General features: G+C 43.2%; 1 protein-coding gene and 1 pseudogene across 2 annotated transcripts in view; both read left to right on the forward strand.

Moving 5' to 3' along the window:
* SEPTIN14 (septin 14) overlaps positions 1–18,130 on the forward strand; it is a 74,473-nt gene extending 56,343 nt beyond the window's left edge. Inside the window, exons 9-10 of the mRNA XM_010380543.2 lie at positions 5,268–5,400; positions 17,487–18,130. Of these exons, the coding sequence (XP_010378845.1) occupies positions 5,268–5,400; positions 17,487–17,666 (313 nt within the window). The 3' untranslated portion in view covers positions 17,667–18,130. The remainder of the gene's footprint in view (positions 1–5,267; positions 5,401–17,486) is intronic.
* On the forward strand, positions 99–3,688 carry LOC104675889 (annotated as a pseudogene). The gene is made up of 2 exons (XR_004058030.1): positions 99–132; positions 1,420–3,688. The product of XR_004058030.1 is annotated as an ETS translocation variant 5 pseudogene (transcript).
* Positions 18,131–20,273: the final 2,143 nt, after the last annotated feature.

The following is a 20,273-nucleotide window of genomic DNA, read 5'->3' on the forward strand; positions in this document are numbered from 1 at the left end:
GGAGTCCCCTACAAACACAAGGTACAATAATTTGGGTATAAGAATGATTATACTTCTCCCATCTTGAACCATCCTAAAGAAAACATCCTGAATGTTAGATGTTTTTATCATCTTTTGATGAAGATATAGTTAGTAGGAACAATATAATGCGAGATCTCATTTTTATGTTGAAATATGTGTATTCAATATATGTATATGCTGAAATGTGTATTGAAGAAGAAACCCAGTATTTTGTTGTATTTTTTGTATTTATATGAAATGTATCTATATTATATGAAAGAAAGGATAGGCCGAGCATGGTGGCTCACGCCTGTAATCCCAGCACTTTGGGAGGCTGAGGCGGGTGGATCATCTGAGGTCAGGAATTTGAGAGCAGCCTGGCCAATATGGTGAAACCCCATCTCTACTAAAAATACAAAAAGTAGCCGGGCGTGGTGGCACACGCCTGTATCCCAGCTACTTGGGAAGCTGAGGCAGGAGAATTGCTTGAACCCTGGAGGCAGAGGTTGCAGTGAGTCGAGATCACCTCACTGCACTCCAGCCTGGCCAACTGAGCAAGACTCCATCTAAAAAAAAAAAAAAAGGAATAGAAAAAAATGGAAAAATATTAGCAAAGTTTGACAAAAGATATCAGGAAGAGTTTGATGGAGGAACCAGCTGAAAAGCAGTAGTGCAGTGTCCTGGAAGTTAAATGAGAAAAGTTTGAGAGCAGGTGTATTGCTCTAACTTGAAGAAGAACAGAGCTGGGTATGGTGGCTCCCACCTGTAATTCCCGCACTTTGGAAAACCGAGACAGGCGGATTACCTGACGTCAGGAGTTTAAGATCAGCCTGACCAACACGGTAAATCCCCGTCCCTACTAAAAATACAAAAAAAAATTAGCCAAGTGTGTTGGTGGGTACTCGTAATCCCAGCTACTTGGGAGCCTGAGGCAGGAGAATCGCTTGAACCTGGGCAGCGGAGGTTGCAGTGAGCTGAGAGCGTGCCACTGCACTCCAGCCTGGGCAATAAAGCAAGACTGTCTCAAAAAAAAAAAAAAAAAAAAAAAAAAAAAAAAAAAAAAAAAAAAAATGCCGGGCGCGGTGGCTCAAGCCTGTAATCCCAGCACTTTGGGAGGCCGAGACGGGCGGATCACGAGGTCAGGAGATCCAGACCATCCTGGCTAACACGGTGAAACCCCGTCTCTACTAAAAATACAAAAAACTAGCCGGGCGAGGTGGCGGGCGCCTGTAGTCCCAGCTACTCGGGAGTCTGAGGCAGGAGAATGGCGTAAACCCGGGAGGCGGAGCTTGCAGTGAGCTGAGATCCGGCCACTGCACTCCAGCCTGGGCGATAGAGCGAGACTCCGTCTCAAAAAAAAAAAAAAAAAAAAAAAAGGAAGAAGAATAGGAGTTGTGCTGCAAAAGTATGGCACTGTAGATCAACCCCTGCAGATGCCAAAGATGATGCCTGAAAACCAGTATCCATCAGAACAGAGATTTCAGAGACAACTGTCTGAACCCTGCCACCCCTTCCCTCCTCAGCCAGGAGTTCCTGGAGATAATCGCCCCAGTTACCATCGGCAAATGTCAGAGCCTATATTGTCCCTGCAGCTCCCCCGCCCCCTCAGGGATTCAAACAAGAATACCATGACCCACTCTATGAACATGGGGTCCCGGGCATGCCAGGGCCCCCAGCACACGGGTTCCAGTCACCAATGGGAATCAAGCAGGAGCCTCGGGATTACTGCGTCGATTCAGAAGTGCCTAACTGTCAGTCATCCTACATGAGAGGGGGTTATTTCTCCAGCAGCCATGAAGGTTTTTCATATGAAAAAGATCCCCGATTATACTTTGACGACACTTGTGTTGTGCCTGAGAGACTGGAAGGCAAAGTCAAACAGGAGCCTACCATGTATCGAGAGGGGCCCCCTTACCAGAGGCGAGGTTCCCTTCAGCTGTGGCAGTTCCTGGTCACCCTTCTTGATGACCCAGCCAATGCCCACTTCATTGCCTGGACAGGCCGAGGCATGGAGTTCAAGCTGATAGAACCGGAAGAGGTTGCTCGGCGCTGGGGCATCCAGAAGAACCGGCCAGCCATGAACTATGACAAGCTGAGCTGCTCTCTCCGCTATTACTATGAAAAGGGCATCATGCAGAAGGCGGCTGGAGAGCGATACGTCTACAAATTTGTCTGTGACCCAGATGCCCTCTTCTCCATGGCTTTCCCGGATAATCAGCGTCCTTTCCTGAAGGCAGAGTCCGAGTGCCACCTCAGCGAGGAGGACACCCTGCCGCTGACCCACTTTGAAGACAGCCCTGCTTACCTCCTGGACATGGACCACTGCAGCAGCCTCCCCTATGCCGAAGGCTTTGCTTACTAAGTTTCTGAGTGGCAGAGTGGCCAAACCCTAGAGCTAGCAGTTCCCATTCAGGCAAAGGAGGGCAGTGGTTTTGTTTGTGTTTTTGACTGTTCCTAAAGCTTGCCCTTTGAGTATTATCTGGAGAACCCAAGTCGTCTCTGGATTGGCACCCTTAAAGACAGATACATTGGCTGGGGAGTGGGAACAGGGAGGGGCAAAAAACCACCAAAAGGCTGGTGCCTCAACTCTGATTCTGATGAGGTTTCTGGGAAGAGATCAAAATGGAGTCTCCTTACCATGGACAATATATGCAAAGCAATATCTTGTTCAGGTTAGTACCCGCAAAACGGGACACAGTATGTGACAATCTGCATCGATCATGGACTACTAAATGCCTTTACATAGAAGGGCTCTGATTTGCACAATTTGTCGAAAAATCACAAACCCATAGAAAAGTAAGAAGGCTAAGTTGGGGAGGCTCAAACCATTAAGGGTTAAAAATGTATCTTAAACATTGGAAAGCTCTTCTAGCTGAATCTGAAATATTACCCCTTGTCTAGAAAAAGGGGGGGCAGTTAGAACAGCTGTAGCCCACTCCGTGGTTCTCAAAATCATAAACCATGGCTACTCTTGGGAACCATCAGCCATGTGGTCGCCAAGTAGAGCAAGCACCCTTTCTCTTCCCAATCACATGGCTGAGTGTGGATGACTTTTATTTTAGGAGAAGGGCGATTAACACTTTTGACAGTATTTTGTTTTGCCTTGATTTGGGGGATTGTTTTGTTTTGGTGGTTGTTTTGGAAAAACAGTTTATAAACTGATTTTTGTAGTTTTGGTATTTAAAGCAAAAAAACAAAAAACAAAAACCTTTTGGTAACTGTGCACTGTGTCCTTTAGCCAGGGCCGTGCCAACTTATGAAGATACTGCAGCTTGAGAGGGGCTTTGCTGAGGCTTCCCCTTGGCCATGTGAAAGCCCGCCATGTTGCCTGCTTTGTGCTTTCTGCACCAGACAACCTGATGGAACATTTGCACCTGAGTTGTACATTTTTGAAGTGTGCAGGGCAGCCTGGACACAAGCTTAGATTCTCTGTGTATAGTTCCCCATGTTCACTAACATGCCCTCTCTGGAAAGCATATGTATATAACATGTGTCATGTCCTTTGGAAACCTGGTCACCTGGCGAGAACCCTTGGGATTCTTCCCTGGGCATGACTGATGACAATTTCCATTTCATCAGTTTGTTTTGTTTTCCTTTTTCTTTAAATCTTGGACTTTAGACCCTACCTGTATGATTCAGTAGGGTTTGAGACTTACGTGTGTAACTGACAGGTAAGCAACAGTGCTAGCATTCTAGATTCCTGCCTTTTTTAAAAAAGAAATTATTCTCATTGCTGTATTATATTGGAAAAGTTTTAAACAACCAAGCTAAAGCTACGTGAAAGTTGAGCTCAAAGTAGAGGAAAAGTTACTGGTGGTACCTTGCTGCCTGCTCTGCTGGTAGAATTCTGTGCTCCCCATGACATTTAGCACATGAAGAAGGACTACACTGTTCCTCGTATGTGAAGGAGGCAGTGCTGACTCCGTGAGTGAGAGACACATGTTTGAACTGCTTTTCTATCAATGGAGCACTCCACAGTCTCAAACTGTCCCCCTTATGACCGACAGCACATTTGTGAAGAGGTTCACAGGGGTAAGGGGTGCACTTTATAGCTATGGAAACGTGAGATTCTCCTCTATTGGAAGCTAATTAGCCCACAAAGGTGGTAAACCTGAAGCTTGGGCCTTAATTAGCGTTGTACTCTAATCAAAGGACTCTTTCTAAACCATATTTATAGCTTTCTTAACCTACACATAGTCTATACATAGATGCATATTTTACCGCCAGCTGGCTAGAGATTTATTTGTTGTAAATGCTGTATAGATTTGGTTTTCCTTTCTTTACTTACCCTGGTTTGGATTTTTTTTTTTTTGAATGGATTTATGCTGTCTTAGCAATATGAAAATAATCCTCTGTAGCCTGAGCTACCCCTCCCCTGCTGTAACTTACGTGGCCTGTGCTGTCACCGGGTGTAGGACAGCAGCATCACCATTGCATTCCCATTGGACTCATGCACCTCCCGGATGGTTTTTGGTTTTTTCGGGGGTTCTTTGGGGTTTGTTTGTTTGCTTCTTTTCCAGAGTGTGGAAAGTCTACAGTGCAGAAAGGCTTTAACCTGCCAGTTGATTTGAAATACTTTCCCCTGCGCAGGGCCGTATGCATCCTGCCAAGCTGCGTTATATTCTGTACTGTGTACAATAAAGAAGTTTGCTCTTCGTTTACCAAAAAAAAAAAAAAAAAAAAGTATGGCACTGTAGTGTATATAATCCAGTTATATCATTCATTGTTCTTTGTAGACACCCAAAATTTAACTATCTTAAATGAATAATAATGATATTTTGAAAGACTTTTTGTTTTGTTTTAGAGGATTTTTGAAAATCGTCTCATACATTAGAGGTTTCCCTGAATTTTATTGTCAAAAGATGTGAAGAAGTATGATATGCTGGAAAGTGGTGGGGATAAGAATTCACTCATATAAGTGAAAAATTCTAGTATTCTTTACATATACTCTCTATATACTCTGATCTTAAGTATTGTGCTTTGGTTTTTACATCTTATGATATGGAAATTTCCATTTTGTGCTGCTAAACGTGAGAGAATGTTGGTAAATTTCCTTATATAGGATGTAACATACAATACATATTTTTTACATGTTTATACTAGCATTTTTTATTTTTTATTTTTTATTTTTTGTGATGGAGTCTTACTCTGTTTCCCAAGCTGGAGTGCAGTGGTGCGATTTTGATTCACTGCAACCTCCGTCTCCTGGGTTCAAGCGATTCTCCTACCTCATTTTAATATAAGACTAAGAAAACATTTCTCTTTAGTTTTCAAGAAATCTTTGAAGCCAAAAGACAAGAGTTCTATGATCAATGTCAGAGGGAAGAAGAAGAGTTGAAACAGAGATTTATGCAGCGAGTCAAGGAGAAAGAAGCAACATTTAAAGAAGCTGAAAAAGAGGTCAGTACTGACATTTGATATAATTTGCATTAATTTTTAGATGCCCTATTAATTTGGGGGTTTTAATCTCAAGAGCTTAGTTGATGTTTTTGGAGGATACTTGCTATTTTTCAAAAAGTAGCTTTTTACCATGTAGATTTGAATATAGCCTTTATGAAATTATAGTCTGTAGTTTATTTTTCTAGAGAATTTAGATAATTTTCCATTTAAATAACCCTTAAGATAATTTTATAAAAATTATTTATTTTGTTTATAATTTAAATTTTCATGCATAAAGTTTAATTTGTGACAAACCCAAGCTATTTACTCTGAGAAGAGTCTTATACTGTCTAATGCTATTAATACACTAGAAAATTGTCTTCACTTTTATAAATAAGCAAATATTGACTAGTGCTGGCCTTGATTAATGAGAAAATTTTAAGTTGGTAAATTACGTAAATTATTTATTTATGTTATTCCATGCCATTTCTAATAATGGAAAAAAAGGCTATTAATATAGTTTTAATTATTTGCCACAAATACGTTTTTGGTGAAGACATATTTTTGAAACCGTGATTTCTTTCTCTCAAGTGTAGGTGGCTTTAGTTTAAGAACATTTAGTTTAATTAGGTAAATTGGAACATAAACTTCCTTTTTCATAAGAGCAAAATGGTAATTAGGTGCTATACGCCAGATGCTTCACTCAAAGACAGTTGAATTGTAAGTAACAAAAATTCCGCCGGGTGCAGTGGCTCACACCTATAATCCCAGCACTTTGAGAGACAAAGGTGGGCGCATCCCGTAAGGTCAGCAGTTCGAGACCAGCCTGGCCAATGCAGCGAAACCCTGTCTCAACTAAAAATATAAAAATTAGCCTGGCATGGTGGTGCATGCCTGTAATTCCAGCTACTCAGGAGGCTGAGGCAGGAGAATCGCTTGAACCCAGTAGGTGGAGGTTGCAGTGAGCTGCGATCACGCTGCTGCACTCCAGCCTGGGCGACAGAGTGAGACTCCGGCTCAAACAAAACAAAACAAAAAAAAACCATTAGCTTAGGCATAAAGGAAAAAGTTTGGATGTATACAAGGGTATGTCATGGCATCCAAGGACAAGAGACATAGCTGGATCTCATGAAGACTTAAACTGAAACTAGGAAGTGACCAGAAACCAAAAGCAACCATTTAAATTTTCTCTTTCTCTCCCACTTCACCGCCCTTAGTTATGAACCTTATTCCTGTACGTCTGCTTCTTTTTTCTTTCTTTCTGGGGATTAGTTTCTTTTCCATATTTCAACTATGTGTTCTCTTAGGGTTGATTACATATCTTGATTATTGTCAATTAATGCTGCAATAAACATGAAAGTGTAGATATCTCTTTGACATACTGATTTTCTTTCCTTTGAGTATGTAACTATTAGTGGGGTTGCTGAACCATATGGTTATTCTATTTTCAATTGTTTAATGAATACCCATATTTTTCATAATAGTTGTACTGATTTACTTTTTTATCAGCATTTTATAAAATTCTTGTAAACACTTATCTTTCTTTCTATAAAATCATTCTTGTAAACACTTATCTTTCTGTTTATCTAACAGATATGAAGTGCCATCTAATTGTGGTTTAAATTGGCATTTCTCTGATGATTAATGAGGTTGAGTATTTTTTCGTATCCCTATTTGCCTTTTATGTCTTCCTTTAAAAAATGTTCAGGTTCAGCCAAGTGCAGTGGCTCACGCCTGTAATCCCAGCGCTTTGGGAGGCTGAGGTGAGCGGATCACCTGAGGTCGGGAGTTTCAGACCAGCCTGACCAACATGGTGAAACCCCGTCTCTATTAAAAATACAAAAATTAGCCAGATGTGGTGGCATACGCCTGTAGTCCCAGTTAATCGGGAGGCTGAGGCAGGAGAATCACTTGAACCCAGGAGATGGACATTACAGTGAGCCCAGATCATGTCACTGCACTCTGGCCTGGGCAACAGAGTGAGACTCCATCGCAAAAAAAAAAAAATTTGGGTTCATTGCCCATTTTTGGAATGAGGTTGTTTTCATACTATTGAATTGTTTGAGTTATTGTATATTTGGGGCTATTGTATATTTGGGGGTTATTGTATGTCTGATAACCCCTTATCAGATGTACAGTTTGCAAATATTTTCTCACATTTCATAGTTTGAGTCTTTACTCTGTCGATTGTTTTTTTTGGCTGTGCAGGAGCTTTTTAGTTTGATATAATTTTATTTGTCCATTTTTGCCTATGTTGTCTATGCTTTGGAGTTTGTATCCCAAAAATCATTATTAAGACCCAAGTTAAGGAACTTATCCCTAATTTTTTAAAGTAGTTGTACAGCTTTAGATCTTACAGCAGTTAAGTCTTTCATCCATTTTGAGTTGAGATTTGCATATGGTTTGAGATAAGATCTAATTTTGTTTTTCTGCATGTGGTCACATTTATTGATTTGTGTATTTGAATCATCCTTGCATTCTAAGAATAAATTCCACTTGGCCATCTGGTATTTAATGTGTGATCTAATTCAGTTTGTTAGTATTTTGTTGAGGATTTGCTAGTTGGCTCATCACAAATATTGGCCTATAATTTTTTTTTTTTTCTCATAGTGTCCTCTTCTGACTCTAGTATCAGAGTAATAATGTCTTCTTCAAATGCATTTAGAAGTGTATTCTCCTGGCCGGGCGAGGTGGCTCATGCCTGTAATCCCAGTACTTTGGGAGGCCGAGGCAGGCAGATCACCTCAGGTCAGGAGTTCAAGACCAGCCTGGACAACGTGGTGAAACCCTGTCTCTACTGAAAATACAAAAATTAGCCGGGCGTGATGGTGCACGCCTGTAATCCTAGCTACTCAGGAGGCTGAGGCGGGAGAATTGCTTGAACCTAGGAGGTGAAGGTTGTAGTGAGCCGAAATCACACCACTGCACTGCACTCCAGCCTTGGAGACAGAGCGAGACTCTGTCTCAAAAAGAAAAAAAGAAGCATACTCTCCTCTTCCATTCTTTTGGGAAGACTTTTTTGTATTATTTCCATTTTATTTATCTATTTAAGACAAGATCTCGCTGTGTCACCAAGGCTGGAGTGAAATGGCGCGACCTCAGCTCATTGCAACTTCCAGCTCTCAGGCTCAAGTGATCCTCCCACCTCAGCTTCTCGAATAGCTAGGACTGCAGGTATGTAGCACCATGCCTGGCTATTTTTTTGTACTTTTAGTAGAGATGGGGGTCACACTATGTTGCCCAGGCTGGTCTCGAACTCCTGAGCTCAAGTGATCTGCCCGCCTCAGCCTCCTAAACTGCTGGGATTACAGGCATGAGCCACTGCACCTGGCCTATTATTTCCATTTTAAATGTTCTGTAGCTTTCCCCAGTAAAGTCACCTAGTACTGCCTTTTCTTTGGTAGCATTTTTTGTTACTGATTGAATCTCCTTACCTATTAGTAGTCTTTTCAGATTTTCAGTTTCTTCATGATCCAATCTTTGTAGATTGTGTGGTTATAGGAATTTATTCCTATAACCAAGGTTATCCAATTTCTTTTTTAGGTTATCAAATTTTGTTGGCTTATAATTTTTCATGGTAGTCTCATGATCATTTGTGTTTCTTTGGTATCAGTGGTAATGTGTCACCTTTCATTTCTGATTTATTTGTTTGAGTTTTTTCTCTTTTTTTCTTAGTTTTTCTAAGGGTTGTTCATTTATTTATCTTTTAAAAAAACAGATTTAGTTCACTGATTTTTTTCTATTGTTTCTCTAGTCTATATCTTATTTATTTCTGCTGTGATCTTTACTGTTTTCTTGCTTTTACTGACTTTGCATTTGGTTTGTTTTTCTTTTTCTCTTGAGGTGTGAAATTACATTATTTGATCTATTTCTTTTTTCTTAATATAGGCATTTATTGCAATAAACTTCACTCTTAAACTGCTTTTGCTGTATCCCGTAACTGTTGATATGTTGCTTTTTATCTTTATTTGTGTCAAGATATGTATATTTTTAAATTTCTAATTTCTGTGGGTACATAGTAGGTATACATATTTATGGGATACATTAGATATTTTGATACAGGCATGCAATGTGTAATAATCACATCAGGGTAAATGGGATACCTATCACTTCAAGCATTTGTCCTTTGTGTTACAAGAAATCCAATGATACTCAGTTATTGTAAGAGGTACAATTAATTATTATTACATATGGTCACCCTGTTGTGCTATCAAGTACTGGGTCTTATTTATTCGTTCTAACCATATTTTTATACCAATAAATATCCTCACTTCTCCCCACCCCTACCACCCTCCCCAGCCTCTGGTAATCATTATTTCATTCTCTATCTCCATGAGTTTAATTTTTTTTTTTTTGAGATGAAGTCTTGCTGTGTCACCCAGGCTGGTGTGCGGCTGTGGGATCTCAGCTCACTGCAACATCTGCCTCCCGGGTTCAAGTGATTCTCCTGCCTCAACTTCCCAAGTGGTTGGGATCACAGGCATGTGCCACCACACGCAGCTAATTTTTGTATTTTTAGTAGAGATGGAGTTTTACAATGTTGGCCAGGCTGGTATCAAAATCCTGACCTCAGGTAATCCATCTGCCTCAGCCTCCTGAAATGCTGGGATGACAGGTGTGAGCTACTGCACCCGAATGAGTTCAATTATTTTAATTTTTAGCTCCCACAAGTAAGTGAGAACATGTGAAGTTTATTGTTCTATGCCTGGCTGATTTCTCTTAACATAAGGTCCTCCAGTTCCATCCATGTTGTTGCAAGTGACAGGATCTCATTCTTTTTATGACTGAATGGTAGTCCACTGTGTATATGTGACATTTGTTTCATCCACTCATCTGTTGGTGGACAGTCAGGTTGCTTCCAAATTTTGGCTATTATGAATAGCGCTTCAGTAATAAAATCTTTATGCTATTGATTTCTAATATTATACTATTGTGATAAAATATACATAATATGATTTCAAACTTTTAAAATTTGTTAAGAGTCATTTTGTGGCCCAATATATGATCTGTGTTGGAGAATGTTCCTGTGCCCTTGAGAAGAATGTATTCTTCTACTGTTTGGCAAAATAATCTATCTATGCCTCTTCGGTCTATTGGGTCTATAGTTATTCACATCTACTGTTTCCCTACTTACTTTCTGTTTGGATGGATTATCTGGTGCTGAAAGTGGGACACAGTAGTCCCCTACTGTTCTTATATTGCTGTAAGTTTCTTCCTTCATTTCTGTTAATATTTGATTTATATATTAGGTGCTCCAATGTTGTCATGTATTTGACAATTGTTACACCTCTTTATAAATTGATCTATTATTATATAGTGATCTTGTCTCTTATGACAAAATTTGACCAAAAGTCTAATTGTCTGCAATGAGTATACCTGCCCTGTCCTCTTTTGCCTATAATTTGGGTGGAATATCTTTTTCTTTTTCCTTGGTTTTTTTTTTTTTTTTTTTTTTTTTTTGAGACAGAGTCTCGCTCTATCACCTAGGCTGGAGTACAGTGGCGCGATCTCGGCTCACTGCAACCTCCACCTCCTGGACTCAAGAGATTCTCCTGCCTCAGCCTCCTGAGTAGCTGGGATTAAATGTGCCCACCATCATGCATGGCTAATTTTTTTTTTTTTTTGTATTTTTAGTAGAGATGAGGTTTCACTGTGTTGGCCAGACTGGTCTTGAACTCCTGACCTCAAGTGATCCGTTTGCCTTGGCCTCCCAAAGTGCTGGGATTACAGGCAGGAGCCACCACGCCCAGCCATCTTTTTCTATTCGTTCACTTTTAGTCTAAGTGTGTCCTTAAGGCAAAAGTGAGTCTCTTGTAAGCCACATATTATTGAGAATTGTTTTTTTATTCATTCTGCTACTTTGTGTCTTGTGATTAGTGGGTTTAATCTATTTACTCATAAACTAATTTTTATAGGTAAGGACTTACTATTATCATTTTGTAATTGTTTTCTGACTGTTTTGTGGTTCCTTTGTTTCTCTCTTTCTGTCTTCCTTTGTGATTTGTTGGTGTTTTTGTAGTGGTAGGCTTTGATTTTTTTTTTTTTTTTTTTTTTTTTTTTTGAGATGGAGTTTTGCTCTTGTTGCCCAGACTGGCGTGCAATGGTGCAATCTCGGCTCACTGCAGCCTCCACTTCCCTGGTTCAAGCAGTTCTCCTGCTTCAGCCTCCCAAAGAGCTGAGATTACAGGCATGTGCCGCCATGCCTGGCTAATTTTTTTTTAATTTTTGAGATCGAGTCTTGTTCTATTGCCCAGGCTGGAGTGCAGTGGCGAAGTCTCAGCTCCCTGCAACCTCCACTTCCCCAGTTCAAGGTATTCTCCTGCCTCAGCCTCCTGAATACCTGGGATTACAGGCGCCCGACATCATTCCTGGCTACTTTTTGTATTTTTAGTAGAGATGGGATTTCACCATGTTGGCCAGGCTAGTCTTCAACTTCTGACCTCAGGTGATCCACTGCCCCAGCCTCCCAAAGTGCTGGGATTACAGGCATGAGCCTCTGGTCCTGGCCTCTAATTTTTTCTTTATATTTTGTGTATCAATTACAAAAGTATGCAATTTTGGAATTGTGGCCACCATTATATAATGGTGGGAGGTAATTGTTTTGGGGTGAGTTTCTACACCAGGCCCCAACAGATCAGGCCAAACCAGTGTGAAGTCAAGTTTTTATTTTATTATTATTATTATTTGGTGTTAAACAGCTTTAATCTTGGTCATCGCGGCTTCTCGGCACAGTAATAAATACTGCACACGATCAACATGTTCTGTTCTGGGGAAGGGGGCAAGGGCAGGGGGAATCACCTTCTTAGAAAGTACAACCCAAGTTGGAAGGGCAGGAAGGGGTGGGGAGAAAACCCTCCTGGTGTCTGTGGCAAGGTACAGGAGCCCCCACCCCCAAACTAACCTGAGTCCAGCCCCTCTGGGGAAAAAAGGGGTGCATGAACTCCCCCTATTCCACAGGTACTTTCTGTGGCCCAAGGCCCGCACCACACTCCAGCTTGCAGCCCTGGCAGGAGCTATGTTGCCTTAAGTGAAAAGCTTTGAAGGTCACACACTCCAGGTTATGTACAGGGGCTTGGAGAAGGGAGACTGCCCCTGCGGCCCCCCAGCTGCCCCCGGCACCAGGAGGGAGCTGCAGGGGTAGGGGATATATAAAAGAGGAGCAGGACTCATTCTGTCCTAAACTAGAAAGGATGAAATGGCTTTACCTGGGAGGAGATAACCATCCTATGCTATCCCCACATACTGTCCATGTCCTCAGAGGGTACTGTGTGTCCTGGGATCTTCTCCGGGGTCCCCCACCTACCTGTGGTAGCTGTGTGAGGGACCTGGGGGTCGGGGGCAGAGCTGGGGAGTCCCCTTTCAGCCAGGCTGTCCAGGCTGTCTGGGGCAGAAGCAGTGGTGGGACGGCCTGGGCGGAGCCAAAATCCAAGCCGGGTGAGGTGGGGTCAGGACCCCCATGGGGCTGGGAGTCTGGGTAGAGGCAGCTATGGTGCCAGTTGGGGGCGGTCCAGGGGGAGAAGCCTCAGCCCTGGGGGCTTCTCCGTGGGAGTGGCCGCTGCATGATCTTCTGGGTACCTCACGGATCTTCAACTGCAGGTGAAACGGATGCTGGTGGTGGGTGCAGGGCCACCAGGAGCCGCTGCCTAGGTCCCAGAGGCTGGTGCTGGGGCAGGTGTAGCCTGAAGCCTGCCGCGTGGGCAGGATGTTCTGCACACAAACCTTGGAAGGGAAGATGTCTGCATAGCGGGCCTGGAGGGTGGCTGTGGCCTGGGGGACGGGAAGAAGCTGTGATCCTGGGAGAGCTGCATGACCAGGGCCCGCACTGGTCCAGCACCCGCAGTGAGGAGGACCACACCTTCTCGGACTCTGGCTCCCTGAGCCAGTCCTTGGTTTCTCTACCTGTACGGTTTCTCTACCCAGGGGGTGGGGTCCGTAGGGGGCCCTTTCTGCTGCCCTGCTCATACTCCTGGGCCTTGAACGTTCCTGGGCCCAGTGAGAAGGAGGTGGCTGCCAAAGTTGAGAAGGAAGCATCAGAGTACGTGGAGGAGGAGGATGGGGTGGGACCATAGCCTTTGCCAAGGATGCAGGTGAATCGGGGGACCCTGGGGGCTCAGGGTCCAGCAAGGGGTGGCAGGGGATAAAGGAAGAACAGATGACAGGTGCAAACACCTTCCCACCAAAGCCCTTGTTGCTCTCTGGGTCCTCCCCAGAGCTGTATGCACTCTCACTGTCGGTCACCTGCTCCTTGTACTTGAGATCAATGTCAGTGATGCTGAAGCCATTGTAAGCAATGACATCATCACCCCTTCCTCCTCACGGATGACCATGTGCTCCTCGTCACTTGCTGTGTCCTCACTGGCCACATGCTGGGAATGAGAAGCTCAGGTGGGCAGCAGCGGGGCTGCCCACTGGCCACCAAGGCACCTCCCTCACCACGGGCTGCCAAGGGGCCTGGAGCTCCATACTGGGTATAAGGCTTTGGGCCAGAGTCCGATGCAGCACCAGACACCACCTGCATCAGTTCCTGTAGTGCCTGATGGTCACTTCCCCACCGTCCAGGCTGCGTACCCCACTGTGGGAGAAGACTCAGGCCAGGCTGAGCCAGGTTCCCTGTGTGCAGCCGTTCTGCCCCACAGAAGCTGCTCCTTGGTATCCCAGCTCTGGAGTGTCTGGGATACAACCACCAGAGGACACCCCAGGGGCAGTGGCAGTGCCTGTCTCTGACATGCTCTGCTCCTGCAAGCCCTTGTACCCTCCTGCTAGCCCCTGGCTTGTGGGCTTGGCCTCCGAGCTGGACTTCGTTCGGTTCTTGTTGCAAGTGGGCCACCTTCACCTGGGAGGCCAGGTCATGGTACTTCTGCTTCTCATTGGGCCCCAGGGTGTTCCACCACTCACCCAGGATCGGCTGATGGTCCAGTTGTCCTGGTTGGGGTGACACTGGTGGGCCCCACCAGGGCCTGGTGCCACTTGCTGAAGATCATGACTGCCACTCATGGGCTACTGGATGTGATCCTTGTCCCATTTGTTGGGGCTGCGTCCATCCTTCTCAGATGAGTCCTGTTCCTTGGGCAGGGCACTGAGGGACTGGGCCTGACACCTCTGGGTGGTAGAGGCAACTGGATGTCAGAAGACATGACAGAGAGGAAAGCATCATCATGGTCAGTCTCTGTCTCACTGTCTAGCAGGGGCTCCCCTGAGGGGCCCAGGGCTCCTCGTCTGTGGTGGGAGGTGGGCCCTTATCAGGTTCCACTACCCACAAAGTGTATGGGGGTCCAAGCCCTGGGCTTTCAGGGCAGGTGGCTCCCTGGCCGCCCAGGGTCAGCACTCTCTGTTCCACCTGGTGGATGCTCATGAGCAACAGCTGCCAACTCGGCAGGTTCTTTTGTCTGGTTGGAGGCCACTGAGTGGCTGGCAGGTTGCTGGGCCTCATGTGGCTGCAGGGAGGGGTCAGGAAGAGGAAAGAGTACCAAGGGAACACAGCCACAGAGCGAGGTTCCACGTTCCTCTACACGAACAAGCCAAGGCCATGGGAGGCCTCTCTGGATGCAAGCATCAGGGGCCTGTGGGCTGAGTGCGTGGTCTGGGCAGGGGGTTCCTGGCAGGGGCTCACACCTCCTCAGCCCCCTCCTCAGCCAAGGTGACTTGGGCCCAGAGAAGGGGGGTGGGAGGAGAGTAGGAGGCCAAGCCTCAAGTTTTTTTTTTTTTTTGAGATGCAGTTTGGCTCCTGTCACCCAGGCTGGAGTGCAGTGGCACAATCTCAGCGGCCACCACCACACCTGGCTAATTTTTTCTATTTTTAGTAGAGATGGGGTTTTGCCATGTTGGCCAGGCTGGTCTTCACCTCCTGACCTCAGGCGATCCACCCACCTCGGCCTCCCAAAATGGGATTACAGGCATGAACCACTGCGTACAACTTCATTCTTTTTTACTTGAAAAACTCCCTTAAGCATTTCTTTTAAGGTAGACCTAGTGGTCCTGAATTCCCTCAGCTTTGTTTGTCGAGGAAACATGTTATTTCTTCTTTCTTTCCGAAGGATAGCTTTGTCAGACATAGTATTAGTTGCTGGCAGTTTTTTTCTTTCAGCACTTTGAATGTATTATTTGATTCTCTCTTGACCTGCCAAGTTTCTTCTGAGAAATCTGCTGATAGTCTAATGAAGATTCTCTCTCTCTTTTTTTTTTTTTTTTTTTGAGGCGGAGTCTCGCTCTGTCACCCGGGCTGGAGTGCAGTGGCCGGATCTCAGCTCACTGCAAGCTCTGCCTCCCGGGTTCACACCATTCTCCTGCCTCAGCCTCCCGAGTAGCTGGGACTACAGGCGCCCGCCACCTCGCCTGGCTAGTTTTTTGTATTTTTTAGTAGAGACGGGGTTTCACCATGTTAGCCAGGATGGTCTCGATCTCCCAACCTCGTGATCCGCCCGTCTCGGCCTCCCAAAGTGCTGGGATTACAGGCTTGAGCCACCGCGCCCGGCCATGAAGATTCTCTTGTCTATGTCACGCCACTTTTCTCTTGCCACTTCAACATTTTAAAAAATCTTTGACTTTTGACTATTTGATAATATTGTGACTTTGTGAGTATCTATTTGGTTTGAACCTCTTTAGGAATCTTTAGGCTTCATGGATTTGGTTGTCTAAATCTTTCCCATGATTTAGGCAGTTTTTAGCCATTCTTTCTTTAAATAAGCTTTCTTCTCCTTTCTCTACTTTACTTCTCAAACTCCCATAACCTGACAGTGGTTTGCCTAATGGTATCTCATTGGCTTTCTTTTCTCTCTCTCTCTCTCTGTCTCTTTTTTGAGATGGAGTCTCTCTCTGCTGCCCAGGCTGGAGTGCATTGGTATAGTCTTGGCTCACTGCAACCTCTGCCTCCTGGGTTCAAGTGATTCTCCTGCCTCAGCCTCCCAAGTAGCTGGGACTACAGGTGTGTGCCACCACACCCAGCTACTTTTTGTATTTTTAGTAGAGATGGCGTTTCACTATGTTGGCCAGGCTGGTCTTGAACTCCTGACCTTGTGATCTGCCTGCCTTGGCCTACCAAAGTGCTGGGATTACAGGTGTGAGCCACCACGCCCAGTCTTCTTTTCTCTTTTTTATTCTTTTATTTTTTGTCCTCTGACTGGATAATTTCAGAAGATCTATATTCAATTTTACAGATGTTCTTTCCTGTTGAAGTTTACTATTGTGTTATATTGCCCAGTCTGGTCTTGAACTCCTGGGCTCAAGCGATCCTTCTGCCTTGGCCTCCCAAAGTGCTGAGATTACACGCATAAGCTACTGCATTCAGTCAGTCCCAGCACTTTGGGAAGCTGAGGTGGGAGGATCACTTGAGCTCAGGAGTTTGAGACCAGCCTGGGCGACATAGTGAGACCTTGTCTCTCTCTATTTTTTTTTTTTTTTTGAGACGGAGTCTCGCTCTGTCACCCAGGCTGGAGTGCTGTGGCCGGATCTCAGCTCACTGCAAGCTCCGCCCCCCAAGTTCACGCCATTCTCCTGCCTCAGCCTCCCGAGTAGCTGGGAGTACAGGCGCCGCCACCTCGCCTGGCTAGTTTTTTGTAGATTTTAGTAAAGACGGGGTTTCACTGTGTTAGCCGGGATGGTCTTGATCTCCTGATCTTGTGATCTGCCCGTCTCCTTGTCTCCATATTAAAAAAAAAAAAAAAAAAAAAAAAAGAAAGTGTTTGGGAGGCCAAAGCAGGAGGATCACCTGAGGTCAGGAGCTCAAGATCAGCCTGGCCAACATGGCGAAACCCCGTCTCTACTAAAAGTACAAAAATTAGCCGGGCATGGTGGTGCCTGCCTGTAGTCCCAGCTTCTCGGGAGGCTGAGGCAGGAGAATCACTGGAACCAGGAAATGGAGGTTGCAGTGAGCCAAGATTGTGCCACGGTACTCCAGCCTGGGCAACAGAGTGAGACTCCATCTCAAAAAAGGAAAAAAGAAAGAAAAGAAAAATTGCATATCTGAGTGTTTACTCCTGAGTTTTTGAGATTGTTTTTAAGATCATGCTCTACTCTGATGATTTGGGTTTGTTTGATCAGAAAAAAGCATGTTCTTCTGGGTGCTCAGCCACACTGTACTTTGGTGTCACAACTGCACATTGGTTTCACAGCTGCAGGACAAGTTCGAGCATCTTAAAATGATTCAACAGGAGGAGATAAGGAAGCTCGAGGAAGAGAAAAAACAACTGGAAGGAGAAATCATAGATTTTTATAAAATGAAAGCTGCCTCTGAAGCACTGCAGACTCAGCTGAGCACGGATACAAAGAAAGACAAACATCGTAAGAAATAATAGTTTCTCTTACTATTCTGTTTGAGAGCCTTATCATTCTACATCTCAACTTTCTGTGAGATTGTCTTTGTAGCATTTAACTCTGATTGAAATTCTCATTTTAAAAATTGGCTTGCTTATTGTATATTTTCCCCAACTAAAGTGTGAACTCCTAGCAGGGCGTGGTGGCTCATGCCTATAATCCCAGCACTTTAGGAGGCTGACACAGGTGGACCACCCGAGGTCAGGAGTTCAAGACCAGCCTGACCAAAATGATGAAACCCTGTCTCTACTAAAAACACAAAAATTATCTGGGCGTGGTGACTGGTACCTGTAATCCCAGCTACTTGGGAGGCCGAGGCAGGAGAATCACTTGAACCTTGGAGGTGGAGGTTGCAGTGAGCCAAGAACTCACCATTGGACTCTAGCCTGGGTGACAAGAGCAAAACTCTGTCTCAAAAAAAAAAAAAAAAAAAAAAAAAAAATGTGAACTCCCAGAAGGCAGGTCCTGTGTCCATCTTTTTAGATTCTGTATCTTGGCACTCAGGACGCAGACTAACACGAAGATGATAGTCAATCAATATTTGCCAAAATGAAAAAACAAAATAAACATGTAACATCGTGTAAAAGGAGCTGGTTAGGTGGAGAAATTTCTTTACCATAGTCCTGCTTGTGGATCCAGTAGTGACTTACATTTTATATCCAAATAGAAGCTGGAGGCTTTGTTGGGGACTCACAGGCATAAAATATTAAGTTATACAAATCTAATTAATAGGCCTATTTTCCTTTTTAAATTCTACCAATAATTTCTTGATAGTTTTTACGATAAACAGTTGGATTTTGATGAGAACTCCCATGCTTTTGTGTCAAGACTTAAAACTGATATTAGAATAAAGAATTCAAAGGCTAGAGAAAGTCAGAGCACAGTGAGAAGACATGAGTTGCATCTGAATGATCATATTATGTCTTACAGATTTGGAGTATATGCTGAAGTTATCAAAGTTATAGAAAATAAGGCCAGGTGAGGTGGCTCACACCTGTAATCCCAGCACTTTGGGAGGTGGAGGTGGGCAGATCACTTGAGGTCAGGAGTTTAAGACCAGCCCAGCCAACATGGTGAAACCCCATCTCTACTAAAGTTAGCCAGGCGTGGTGTTGTGCATCTGTAGTCCCTGCTACTCAGAAAGCTGAGGCAGGAGAATCGCTTGTACCCGGGAGGCAGAGGTTGCAGTGAGCAGAGATTGTGCCACTGCACTCCAGCCTGAATGACAGAGCGCTATGAGTCACCACACCTGGTATGAGCCACCGTGCCTGGCCCACAATGACTTTTATACATGTTGTTAAATCATCTTACAGATTTTATAATTTGGGGGAAGAAAACTTTTACTAAATGGTCTTTTAATGGAAACTCTACAAGAACCAGAATCTTTGCTTTGTTCACTTATGTATCCTTTCCTAGGCCTAGAACAATATCTGACACATAGCGGCAATTATTTGTTGAATAAATGGACCCAGCAATAGTACATTAGCTATGCTATATGCATACATTAAAGATGTAGATTATTGACTTTCAAAAGATAATTAATGTAACTTCTTACTGCTTCTGAACATGTTTGTGAGTTATATTGCTGAGGCACCTTTATCTTCTCATTCTTTCATCTTAACCCAATGTTATTAAAACTGAAATCAACAATATTTAAAAATATTTAAAAATAGTATCTACCTTATAAAAATTAAAATAGTATTTAAATTATTTAAAAATAGTATCTACCTTATAAAAATTATCACTCTGCTGCATTTGAGAATAGACTTTTTAGGTAATAATGGTATAATCCATAGGGTTTTTGAGGGCACAGAAGGATTCCTGCCAACAGACATTTTATTTTCTATTTTCCAAGAGCTATAAAATATGATATTATATGATACTATAAGGCATATTTTTACTGTTTTCATAATTTTTTCTAAAAAAGTGTTTGTTTTCTATATAACTGTTAACTTTGTAAGTAAATATTTGTCTCTTTCAGCTCCAGTTTTATGTGAAATAGAGTTTCCAGATTTATGTAGCAAGGAAAATTTAGTAAGTCAGAGTTACTGATTTTTGCCAGTCGTTTTCTCCATTATTTACTTCTTTTATCTTTAGTTGATTTTTTTTGTAGTGACAAGTTTTGTTTCTATTCTCATTTCCTTTTGTGTACATTCTATGTATATTTCATTTTTGATTACTATGAAAATTACATATAACATCCTAGAGTTATACCATTCTAATTTGAATTTATTTCAACTTAACTTCAATCACATACCAAAATTCTACTGCTATATAGCTCTACTCTTTTAGTTATTGATGTAACAAATTATATCTTTATTCATTGTACACCACCTAACAGATTTATAATTACATTTTATGCATTTTTCTTTTAAATCCTATAGAAAATAAAAAGCGGAGTTACAAACCAAAATTACAATAATACTGTTTTTATGTTTGTTTATGTATTTACCTTTACCAGAGAGCTTTATATATTCATATAGCTTGCTTATTTACTTATAGCATTAATGCCTAGAGTTCATTTATTTCAACCTGAAGGACTTTTAACACTTCTTGTATCGCAAATTTAGAGATAAATGGATTTT

This window comes from Rhinopithecus roxellana, chromosome 6, assembly GCF_007565055.1.
Source record: "Rhinopithecus roxellana isolate Shanxi Qingling chromosome 6, ASM756505v1, whole genome shotgun sequence".
In the NCBI taxonomy this organism is placed as follows: domain Eukaryota; kingdom Metazoa; phylum Chordata; class Mammalia; order Primates; family Cercopithecidae; genus Rhinopithecus; species Rhinopithecus roxellana.